Raw genomic sequence first — 13,420 nt, forward strand, 5'->3', positions numbered from 1 at the left:
TTTCATAATTGGCTTTACGTCGCACCGACACATATAGGTCTTATGACGACAATGGGATAGAAAAGGCCTTAATGGTACAGTCCCAGCATTGTAATAACGCATTATGAAACATAATTTGGAATTAGGGATAGAAGTCGCGGATGGGTGTGAGGGGTTGTAGCCCTTCCCAAGAAAATAACAAGTGGCACAGTTGATAGTTGAGAATAATAAACCGGACTTAAAATGACACACTTGTTGGAAAAGGTTCGCCATCCCTGCCCTAGATTAATTAATACATATAAAACAAAGAAAGAAGGAAGGAAAGAAAGAAAGAAAGAAAAAAAGAAAGCTGCTAGAGAAGGGACTCAAGTTCAATTACCATGAACGTCAAATCAAAAACAACATAAAACAGGTAATCAGTGACGTTAGGATTGCTTGCGTCAACTTACACATACAACGAAGAGAAATAATGAAAAACGTAGCCATCAACGAAGCCTTAAAAATAGCCACTGCAAACACATTTAAGAACAAAATAAAAAACGACAACCTAATCGTAACAAAAGCAGATAAAGGGAACACAACAGAAAGCGAGTACATACAAAAAACAATAGAATTCATCAACAACAACGGATTTCAAGAGTACAACGCGAACCAACAAATACAGTAAATTTCAAAATGAAATAAAACAAGCGATCAAGAAAGCTGACTTTATTCTCAGTAAACAAGAAAAAGAAAGTCTCACAATAAAAAATCCCATGGTTCCCATACTAAGATCCCTTCCCAAAATACACCAAAACTCGTGTCCAATTAGATCAACAGTAAGTTTTGAAGATGCACCAAGTTACAATTTAAGCAAACAACTCAACCAAATTCTAAAAACACTTAAGGAACATAGGTCGATGAAAAACAGCGCAGAACTAATTGAAGAACTAGATAAACTTAAAATAACAAGACAGCACACGAATGATATCCCTTATCATGTACACCAATGTACCAATAGCAAAATCTATTAAATTATAAAAAACAATCTAAAAGAAAACCACTACAAGAAACAAAAGAAATAATAAACCTTTTAAGAACAGCATTAAACCACAATAGGTTTACATACAACGAAAGAGTCTATCGTCAAAAAAAGGACTAGTCATGGGCTCGCCGTTATGAGGTCTAATAACTCCGAAAAAGTTTTCTTAACCGACCAGCATTCTAAAGGAATCTTACACTGGAACAGATTTGTAGATGGCGTATTATGCATATACGACAATGACGTCACAAATGCGCCATCTATTTGTCCACTGTACACATTATTCAGACTTCACTTCCAAAATGTGCGCCTAGGTATAGGACCACCGTGATGAAAAGCATGTTCCACAGTTATTTCATACGGCTTTAAGTGGAATAATTTAGTAGCCTTTTGCACAGACCCTTATGGATTTCCCTTGTATGCGACGAAGTGATTTTTCGGGAGAATTTTCCAAACAATTACCAATGTGTATTTTGTTTTTTCTCTAGAAATCTACAGTATATATAAAATAAAGTTTCGTCTGTACATTGCTCAGAATTTAAAAATGACTGTATTTCTGTATCGGTGGTGTCCATAGTAACAAGGAAATGCACTTTTTAATTTTCCGTAATTTCTGTCTGTCTGTCTGTCTGTCTGTCTGTCTGTCTGTCTGTCTGTCTATATGTATGCATGTATGTATGTATGCACACGCATCACGAGAAAACGGTTCAAGATAATTTAATGAATTTAGTGAAGTCCGGGAATAAGTCACTACAATCTACGCCATAAATAATCATATTCACGCTTAAGAAATGGTAGTTTAAGGAAAGGCCAAAATTTAATTCTCAAATACTTATGCTATTAGTTGTGTGTTCACGGCTGTCTGAGGCCTGGTCATTCCAGCTCTGGAACTTTGGACTGTTGGATCGGCACCATAGTGTTGTTCACTAAAAGTGAGAACATGTGCGGTTTTTCATTTGATCGAGTATTTTACATGATAAAATTGCTTAATCGCTACATTCCTACTGGCCTAAGTTGACTTCATTTAGCAAAACCACAGACAGTCTTTCTGAGAATCCCGTAGCGAAGCACGGGTATATCAGCTGGTGTTTTATAAAGATGTACAGTTCGACTTAGAACTTCCACACTCGGGATCTTTCAGGAAAACGTTTTTGAACCGCACAAGCTGATTGAGTTAACACACATGAATCTTAAGGCGTCAAGTCGTCTTAATCAGACACCGTTCGAGTCAATTTGGCGGGAAAAATGTTCTCCATAAGAATGCTGGCTGGCAGGATAAGAGAGGTGAGGATGGTAGCCTATACAATTTCTAATCACTAGATTACGTGCCTCAAGCCTAGATTCAATTTTAAATCTCGCCGCAGGGTTCACATGAGATGAGGGTATATGACGCTGTTGATGGTGATTCGTCCGTCGGATGGTGACGGTAAGCTTTGAGCAGACCCCTTGGTGTTTTTCGACAGAGGTAGGCTATGAGCCGACACCGGGTTTCACCCTTTCCTTAACTCATCATTATCGTCATCCCAAACGAGCACGTCGTCCATGGGCCTCAAACAAAAAGACATGCACCAAACGAGCCGAAAACGTCCTCGGACACTGCTAACACTAAAAACCATGCAATATAAAATGTATACAATGTCTTGAGTTTGATGCCTTAGATCTCTCATGCCTTGCTGCAGCCTCTCTATGAACATCTGGAGGTGAGGTAATACGTGAGGGGTAGTAAGCATTGTCAGTGGTGTAAATTTCAGGCAACCTGTGACGAGTCTACAGATATCATTTCAGATGAGTGACATCCACTTCATTGGTAGGGTTAGATTTATATCAAACAGGACATGGGTATTCCGCAGTTGAGTAATAAAGGGCTAAAGAAGATATTGTGCGAGTCTATACCCACAACTCTCTCATCCAATATTTGTTCAGGCCTGTTGTGAATGCATATAAATAATGACAGACATTTATATTCACTTTTGCGCTCCGTCACCTTAAGTAGATCAATGAACCAGTGTCAGCTTTTATTTAGCCACTTGTCGCCAACAAACCGACGAAACTATAAGAAATAACTCCAAAACTAATGTATCTAGTCTAACAGTAGTCTACGTAACACTAAGTGGCTCACCTTGAAAACTTGGGGCATGTTGTTCAGAGAGAGTGTGTTTCGAGATTACACTTACCTGAAACAAAAAGAAATCATATTTCAACCAAAACCAGAGAACTAAAAAATTAACAGTAAGAAAGAAGAGAAAATCATTTTATCTCACAGAGCGGTTACGTGCCAGATGCGACCGTGCCGGATGCGACCCGGCCGTTATCGTGCCAATAGCGACCGAGTGGATAAGCATCGTGCCGCATGCGACCCATCAATCACTTACAACTGATCTGCATCAAAAGCTGTCACCAAGTGGCAGATTGCTTGTAAGTAGCTAACTTGGTCTTTTCTAAAATAAAGGTCTGACACCGTGGTTAGCAGGTTCGAGTGCCGTTGGTCGAAAGAAAAACATAATAATGTTGCTCTCTTTACGTCCCAGTAACTACTTTAATGGTTTAAGGAGACGCCGAGGTGCCGGAATTTAGTCCCGCAGGACTTATTTTACGTGCCAGTAAATCCACCGACATAAAGATGACGTATTTCAGCACGTTCAAATACCGCCGGACTGATCCAGGATCGAACCTGCCAAGTTGGAGTCGGAAGACCAGCATCTCAACCGTCTGAGCCACTTAGCCTGGATGAAAAAAAAATCACCATCAGAATGTTGGCCGGCAGGGTAGGAAAATTGGTGGTAGACAGTTTCTAATCACTAGATTGCATGCCAAAAGCCTGGATTCAAATCCGTACCTTTTCGCAGTGTTCAAATGGAGTGAGGGGATATGATGCTGTTGATGGTGATTCGGCCGTCGGATGGCGACGTAAAGCATTGAGCAGAATCCTTGGTATTATTCGAGAGGAGTAGGCTACGTGCCGAAACCGGGTTTCATCTCTCCCTACTTCATTGTCATAATACCACATCCAGACGCGCAGGCCGCCCACGGGAGTCAAGTAGAAAGACCTGTACCAGGCAAGCCGAACACGTCCTCGGACACTCCTGGTACTAATAAGACACGATAAGTAAGTAGACCTAAGTCGTAAATAATTTCAGAGATTTTTTTTTTTTTTGCTAGTAGCATTACGTCGTACCGACACAGACAGGTCTTAAGTCGACGATAGGTTAGGAAAGGGCTAGGAATGGGAAGGAAGCGGCCCTGGTCTTAATTACAGTACAGCCCCAGCATTTGCCTGGTGTGAAAATGGGAAACCACGGAAAACCGTCTTCAGGGCTGCCGACAGTGGGATTCGAACCCACTATCTCCCGGATGCAATCTCAGGACCGCGCGCCTCTAACCGCATGGCCAACTCGCCTGTTGGGAAAAGACGTAAACGCACACCATGTTTCGTGTTGTAAAACGAGTTTCCCCCAGAAGTGTTTTGTAAAGTAGGGGCAGTAGCTGCTTATAGGACTTATTGAAATGGCATTGCTCTTCGGTTAGCTTACCTTATCTTGGGTGATGACAACTTACCAAATGACAATTTGCTTGTCAACGCCGGTCGCATCCGGCACGGTTATAGATTATGCGGTCGCTAGTGGCACGGGTCTCATGCGGCACGGTCGCATCTGGCACGCCACCCATCGAGCACTATCCTGCATATAATCTAATTTCCCATTCTACTAGAAAAAAAGGTTTTATTCATTATAAATAGGGCCCGGGTGTTAATGACATGTCATATTTCTTTATATTATTTCCATAAAAAATACAAGTTAAGCATGATTTTATCTACGGTGACTAAAATTATGCAATTTTCACGAGTCATATAGTCATATTTTGGCTCTTTTAACGTTTTTGTCATTTTCCGGTAATTTTTTTATATTATGGTCATATTTCCCCATGAACTACCGTTTTGTCATATTTTTATCTTTTTATTCCATTCTCGCATACCTGCTTTCAATCGTCTCAAATACGGATGTTTCACATCTCCTAATTATTGTCTGCAATTTCTTTTATTATCTTTCTTAGAAATATATATTTCATGTGCATTAGGAGGGAAGCTGTATAGATGCCATTCCTAAAGCCAAGGATTGTCAAACAAAGGAAACACTTGCAGAATTCTCCAAAATAAGGAAACATTATAAAACAGAAATTAAGGAGGCAAAGAAAAAATTAAGAAAATCTCAGAAGAAAATATAATAAAGAAAGCAGAAGAGGAACCTTTCTCAATCCTGAAGCAGAGACATCCAAAATATAAAAGGCAGATTCCAGTAGAAACTTGGGAAGATCATTTCACCAAACTGTTACAAGGAAAATACTATTTTTTTAATAGTTGCACCGACACAGATAGGTCTTATGGCGACGATGGGACAGGAGAGGGCTAGGAGTGGGAGGGGAGCGTCCGTGGCCTTAATTAAGGTACAGCCCCAGCATTTGCCTGGTGTGAAAATGGGAAACCACGGAAAACCATCTTCAGGGCTGCCGACAGTGGGGTTCGAACCCACTATCTCCCGAATACTGGACACTGGCCGCACTTAAGCGAATGCAGCTATCGAGCTCGGTACAAGGAAAAGAAACCCGAGTCCTGACTGAAGATGGCGACAGGGATACAATACCAACTGAATCCTTCACAACAGATGAGTTAAGTCGTCAGTGAGAGTAAAGTCAGAAAAGCAGGAGGGTTAGATAATGCAGTTTACAAACATATCAAAGATAGATGGGCAACACTGAAGGACACAGAACTCACGAACCAACGCCTCATACAAGGAAAAATACCAGACAAATGGCGGGAATCAACTTTAAAAGGTTTAGTGTTCTCTTTTGTTGGTTGGAGTCGAACCCGTGATCATGGGTCGGACACCACCACTGATCTCACGAGGAAGCTAATTAACCCGTACGACCGCTGTAAAATTCAACACTTTCATTTAATAATAATAATAATAATAATAATAATAATAATAATAATAATAATAATAATGGTGCAATGCATCCATATAGGATTGGTGGCAACTTAATGAGGATAAAATGAATGGCGGATCTTCAGTGCCTGTTGTTCTGAGCAGAAAATGAATAAAAGTATGGAGAATGTGATTGTTATTGTTCTGAGCCGCATACCCGTCACAAAATAATTATTTTTTTCTTATTCTCCAAATCTAGTGAACTCAAATGATGTAAAAGAGCACTGGATACCTCTGTAGCGCCTCGACCAGCCTGGTCTTCGGTCCATAAATAAAATACTGGAGAGTGGTCTTGCTTGGGGTCAACAATGCATAAATCACACAAACTTATTTGCCGCGAATTGTATGCGTCTTGAATCGGTGTCTTTGGAAGAGGTTGTGTTTGCTGTAAGTCAAAACATACTGTGACTGTATCTTGCGGTTGATCTTCTCGAAGACTTGGTGTGCGCTTTTTTTTTTTTTTGCTAGGGGCTTTACGTCGCACCGACACAGATAGGTCTTATGGCGACGATGGGATAGGAAAGGCCTAGGAGTTGGAAGGAAGCGGCCGTGGCCTTAATTAAGGTACAGCCCCAGCATTTGCCTGGTGTGAAAATGGGAAACCACGGAAAACCATTTTCAGGGCTGCCGATAGTGGGATTCGAACCTACTATCTCCCGGATGCAAGCTCACAGCCGCGCGCCTCTACGCGCACGGCCAACTCGCCCGGTGCTCTCTTTTCTATCATGTAATTTGATATTTCTGGATTTTGACTGGTTTTGATTAGGAAATTAAAGCCTGGGTTTGTGACTAAATGGATAGAATGCTTGCCTTTGGTCCGATGGCCCAGATTCAATTTTCAGAATCAACTTATCCAGTGAGAGGCCATATGTCGGCAGACAGTGTTTTTTGGTCAGATAGAAAAAACAACTGAGGAAGAAGCCTACAATTATTTCAGAAGAAAAATACTATGATGTGTTTAAAACAGTGGGTGATGTTAGGTTACTAGGTAGAGACTGGAAACTGTATGATGTTAAGAAGCTTGGAAAGTGTTTGAAGTTAGATAGGGTCACTGAAATAAAACGAATTCTCATTCAATTTACAGTAAATGAATGTGGAGGATGTTAAGTTAAGGTAAAGGCCTGTGAACATTACAGATTTGAAAGTGAACTAGACATATTGCAATCAGTATTGAAGAGAGGTTGGAGCTCAGACAAAAGTAGAAGTTTCTGCTTACAGGAAATCCAGCCATCGCACCCACTCTGAATTGAGAACATTGAAGATGTGAGGAAACTTCTTAAACTCTTTGGTGAAAATTGGTATAGGCAAAAAGACTTGGAATGGTACAAGAGTTTGTTAATGGATACACCTGCAGCAATTTGTTCCTCCTGAGGAAGTATTATGTGACTTGTATGGAAGATGATGTGGACTTCCATATATAAAAATAGATATTTGTCTTAAAGTTTCATAAAAATAGAAACTATGATTATTAAATGATATTGCGGTTGAATGCTCTGCTTATTACAATTTTCCAAAATGTTTTAGACTTTATTAAATTGATGTGCAGTCAAAGAGAACTGTGTCCAGTGTTCATGCAAACAAAAAGTATTGTCCTTTCAGTTCAGTCAAAAACAACTATCTCCAGAATTTTGTATGTCAATACTGAATTTCTACTGTATTTTGATTTGATAAGGGTGTCTTGTTACATTTGCATAACCTATATCTATCTACTTAAATGCATAAAGTAAGAAATAAGATGTTAAGTTGAGAAAGACCTGTTTCTTGACCATTCCCTAAAGTTATATTCGAGTGACAAAGTCTCTTTTGAATGTTAGCTCCACATTTATTGACGGAACTAAAAGCCTCCGTGGTTCAGACGGCAGCGCGCCGGCGTCTCGCCGCTGGGTTCCGTGGTTCAAATCTCGGTCATTCCATGTGAGATTTGTGAATGACTTCTCGCCCAGAGCTCGAATAGAGCACATCGCCAGTAACCTAGTTCCCAGTACGCTAGATATCACCTGCACCATACATCTCTCGGCACGTTGTACCGAATTCTGCGCAGAACTCCCACCGAAGTTCCGACCAGCAGACTATAGGCCACCCGCCAAACTCGACATTTCAAATCAATTATCACCAACTGCCTGCCAAGAATCGGGGCAGTCACCTAGCTCAAACCAGAAGAAAGCAATTTGTCAGGCCCTTAGTGAAGTAATCGTTCGGGTCTTGTCACGGCGCGATCCGAAAACTATACCTGGCCCGACGGTTGCCGACTAAGTAGCACCTAATAATTCAACACCGGTCCTCCTAGGAGTTTGATCATTCCAGTGCTTTTTCCCCAGCCCAACCCAGTAAGCCATCCCTCACACATACCCCGCCAAGAAATATGGTTAACCCCGGTGGACTGAGTAGCTGGGACCTATATTCCGATTTCTCACTACCCCTAACAATTACTTTCAACCATACTTGCCCATTTGATGACAATAATTGCTTCACTCTTACTGCACTGAAAAACCACTCTCTGCAAGATCTAATCCAGTACAGATAGTTTATTGCTACAGTTCTATCCCCAATCACTCACCTAATCCACAGTACCCAAGAAGATCCCACGCACTACATACACATCGTTCTTAACAACCTTGATGATAACCATATATTCCATTCACACAATACCTAACCGCCAGCAAATTATGCTTCAAACTATAACAACCAAAGACCCGCCCGACAACCCAACCACCCCACCAACCATCCACCCCACAACAGCACCTAAAGAAGTGGAAGAAAAAGAACAAGAACTTCAAGAATCAGAAGAAGACGGAGAAGAAGAACATCCCTTCGAAAAACCCTTCCACTACACCAAGAAAAACACCATTCCCAATAGCCCACAAATGCAATTTCCTAATCATACCCGCCAAATAGTAATCACACCCATTCAACCTATTATTAGTCACCACGTAGAAGAAACTCACAATAACCACTTCATCATAACTCCTTTACGTAACATCAATACCCATCATCCTCAATTCACTTCAGCATATCGGTATCCCCACACCCATACTAATCAACCCTGTCTTAAATTTAACCAATCAACGTGATTTCTCCGCCACACCCACTCCCACACATTCAACCTCAGAAGCCAGCATCAAAACCACTCCCCAAACTGCAGACACCATCAAGGCCATTCGCCACAAACCATCTCGAACCAAGTACTCCCAAACCAAAACAACAAAAACCCGTCACATAATCATACAAGCCACTCCTCTTACCTCAGACTCTGCAGCCCAAACTGACCCACCTCCATCCCCAACTACCAAATTCACCTGTCATCGCCCCCCCCCCACACACACACACACACCTCCATCCCGACCAGCCCAGAACATAAACACAAACAGAAGTCTGGATTGAGGCTGAACTATCCCCGGAAACAGCCAAGCATCTGACCACACAAAATACAAGTACATAGACTAGGAGAAAGCGTGCCAATCCTCCGCATGAGTCACGACAACAGACAACACAGAATCTACCCGCTGCAACAGATGTGGTGGCTCACACCACCATTCTGTACGGTACCAAGGGGTCAGCCGAAGTGCGTCAACTGTCAAGGCAAACACGCCGCTTCGTATCCTGGATGCCCTTATTCAAAACAAGCAATTAAGAAGCATTACAGACTTCAGCGACACCTCACTAACACACACACTCATTCTCCGTCTCTACTAAACGACTAAACCTCAATGCTCTCCCCCATCGAAGCCAGTACCTACACCAGTCCTTCCATCCCAGTCAACTCAAGATACCACATCTTTCTCCTACTCCTACTCCTAAACCTGCTAATGAACCAAAAACAGACACCGCCCGCCAAGTCAACATGTAAAAGTTCTCATTTCCTCAAAGTTATAACACCTAAATCTTCAAAAGCACTGGAACATACCGACACCGAGGCGGGTGCTCACGACAAACTGCCCATTAACGATGCTACATACGTACATCATTAACATCCGCATACTCACACTAAAGTTAACACTCAGTTACAAAGTGTCAGTGACCGAATACCTATGTCGGCTCAGTCCCACAGCAAACTTCCAAACGCAACCGAGCGTGGTCAGTTCCTGGATGGGTGACCACCAAGAGCTACCGCATCCGACACACACACGTAACCGCTGTGTCAGTCATCACTACTGAAGAGATGGTGGAACATACAGATAACTAGGGGTGAGATTTGTGCCGGACAATGCGGTTTTTCTCCGGGTACTCCGCTTTTCCCTGCCATCTTTCACTCCAGCAACACTCACCAATATCATTTCATTTCATCTGTCAGTCATTAATCATTGTCCAAAAGGAGTGCGACAGGCTTCGGCACCCAGCACAATTCCCATCCTCGCCACTAGATGGGGGCTTCATTCATTCCATTTCTGACCCGGTCAAATGACTGGAAACAGGCTGTGGATTTTCACTTCATTGGCGGAACTAAAACATAGACGACAGCAAAAGAGGAAGAAGTAAAGAAAGATGGAAGCCAACATTTCCTGAAGAATAGCAGATGACAGGCCCAGAAATCACGGCAAAACTCGCCCAGTCCATGCCGAAGAGGCGTCAAGCCGTCACTGCTGCCAAAGGAAATTCGACTGATAACTGAAGTTTTTTCTGTGAGTCAAGTGCGTGTGAAGTACAAGTGGCCGAATACTTTAGCTACACACTTTGTCGGAACAGACAGCTACAGGAGACACTACAGTAATTTTCAACATGTAGGCCTACCGTTATTATTATAATTATAATAATTATTATTAGTTGTACATTGTCACGTTCTCATTCTCAAATAAAAGGCAACTAAGTATTACAATATCGATTTCCTTGCTAACTTTCAACTAATGAGCATTATTTCTGGTCACGCCAGTGATTGGACGGATACTTTTGCGACTTTCTGTACTTCGTTCATAATTTTTGCGATCAGCAAGCCGCGTGGAACAGAGGTAGCCTCCCTACCCCTTACACGGTTGTCTGGGGTTCAATACACGGCTCGTCCAAGGACTTGTCAAGTAAATAGAACTGAAGAAATCTTCAATCCAATTACGATACGTTCTACTTTGCAGCCCCTCTGACTGCACTGCAGTTGTTCTGGCAAGGAAAAATCTTCACTGGTTGCATAAGGAACGATTTAATTCGTATGGAGGTAGTGTGTGCTTTATCGAGGGTGCGTTTTATGTAATTAATGTTTACACAATAGCTAGCTAAACTAAGTGACATAAAATCCCAATTTGAAACAGAGAACAGGAAGAACAGTGTAGTTATGTCCCCAGCACCAAGGATAAATAAGTTGGTTTTTATTTTCTTTCCCGAAACTTTAAACTGAGAATGACACAGACACTTTAATGCCGAATGTATATTCAGTCCACAGTCCGAAGATTGGCTGGATCCTCAAGAGATCCACTATCAGCTGCCATACATAGCGTAAAAGTCGGGTAAATAGACTGACAATAAGCAGCTATTAATAGTGCTGAAGCCGGAAGCTTGCGATCGCCGTCATGTAAAGTAACTTCATTGTTTCAATGCAAGAATGTAAATCATAGTCTAATTTCTATTACCGGACGGGAAATAATGAAAAACACTTAATAATAATAATAATAATAATAATAATAATAATCTATATATTAAAAAAATTGATGAAAACTAAAGTCAGTCAGTACGACCATTCTATCCGGTCGATTTCCTTTTTTTTTTTTTTTTTTTTTTTTTAACTGAAAGGTATTCATGCACAGATTTGTCATCAGGCACTATATAAATCAGTTTACTTTCGCCTTCCTCAAATTATTTGATTCCCTTCAGTTTTTTGTCTCTTTGAAGCTATCATATCTTTGGCACTATTTGAGGTACGGAGTTCGTTTTGACCTAAGAACACTCAGTGGATCAAGATCTCAACCATTCAAATTAGTTGATTCTGAGGAAAGTTATGAGTGCCATTCAATTTGACGTCCCATTTCTTCAACATTCTTTTTCTCATTGAAGCAATTAAATCTTTCGTTCTAATTGAAGTACGCAGTTCGTTTTGGTCTAAAAACACTCGGTGGATCAAGCGCTTTCTTTTGAGGTAATAACTACTTAAATTGCTAGATTCTGAGAAAAGTTATGAGTGCATTTGTCTCCATGACGAAGATCTTTCAAGGACTTAACAATTCAGCGCGTAGTGGTTTTTTTTTTGCTAGTTGTTTTACGTCGCACCGACACAGATAGGTCTTATGGCGACGATGGGACAGGAAAGGGCTAGGAGTGGGAAGGAAGCGGCCGTGGCCTTAATTAAGGTACAGACCCAGCATTTGCCTGGTGTGAAAATGGGAAACCACGGAAAACCATTTTCAGGGCTGCCGACAGTGGGGTTCGAACCTACTATCTCCCGAATACTGGATACTGGCCGCACTTAAGCGACTGCAGCTATCGAGCTCGGTAGCGCGTAGTGTTGTTCCAAGGAACTTTTAATTCAATTTCTTTGTGTGATGCATTTTCAAGTGTTTTGTTGACATAATATTACATTCTATTACCGCAGCAGATCATGTGCTTTATGTCATTAAGTCGGAACTTTGCAAATACATCCGTGAGGATAGTAACGAACAACACCATACATTGTACATTGCGGGCGGAGCCTGCGGGAAACTGCTAGTAATAATAATAATAATAATAATAATAATAATAATAATAATAATAATAATAATAATAATAATAATAACTTAGGCCTATGACTTATCTCAATGTTTAGAAAAAGTAACTCTTATACATTAACGTATACGAACTTAAAAATATCTAACCTGTAGACCGATCTGTGGTGAATCTGTCTCATTTCTCTCACAGCATGATTCACACGAAATTTCAAATTCATTGATGAGATTACATTAATAAAACGATAAACATGTGTGTCCACTGGATTTATATCTAAAGCATTAAACTTATAAACATACCCGTATCTACAGTTGAGGTGTTTTATTTCATGCTTGCTCTTAAAACAGGCATTCTCTCGGGAATATGTCTCACAAGGGGGCCTTCAGATATTGGGGTCTCGTACATTTTTCGTACTTATAGTAAGCGTACATGAAGGTTACTTCTCGTATATATATGTCCCAAAGGCACTGAGCCAGATATTAAGGCAGCATATCGACTTAGGACACATTTCTAACGCCTTGTATCAACTAAACGTTAGCGAAGTGGCAATCGAGCACATGGCTCAGTGGGTAGTGCCCAGTCCTGTAATAATTTCATCGCTGGTTCAAGTCCCGCTGCATACATGATTGGTGGTTGGTTGGTTGGTTGGTTGGTTGGTTGGTTGGTTGGTTGGTTGGATTTTCTCCGTTCTTGTGTTTCATTCTTCGTATATTCAGGGTAAGAATATGTGTAATAGATCAAAAGGTGGGGTACAAAAATGAAAAATTTCAGCTAGGAAGTTGCACATATTTGTATTTTCCATATCAAAACAAAATTTCCT

At 41.1% G+C, this 13,420-nt stretch overlaps 1 protein-coding gene across 12 annotated transcripts in view; it reads right to left on the reverse strand.

Annotated features, from left to right (window-relative positions):
• Window positions 1-13,420, reverse strand: part of heph (polypyrimidine tract-binding protein 1 heph) — a 1,355,684-nt gene that overhangs the window by 657,129 nt on the left and 685,135 nt on the right. The window contains exon 1 of one of the 12 annotated variants that reach the window (XM_067137380.2): window positions 3,120-3,174. The exons of the other annotated variants lie outside the window; for them this stretch is intronic. Coding sequence (XP_066993481.1) covers window positions 3,120-3,137 — 18 coding nt within the window. The 5' untranslated portion in view covers window positions 3,138-3,174. Of the gene's footprint in view, window positions 1-3,119; window positions 3,175-13,420 lie in introns of those variants that run through there. 12 annotated transcript variants of the gene reach the window in all.

Source organism: Anabrus simplex, chromosome 1 (assembly GCF_040414725.1).
Source record: "Anabrus simplex isolate iqAnaSimp1 chromosome 1, ASM4041472v1, whole genome shotgun sequence".
Taxonomy (NCBI): domain Eukaryota; kingdom Metazoa; phylum Arthropoda; class Insecta; order Orthoptera; family Tettigoniidae; genus Anabrus; species Anabrus simplex.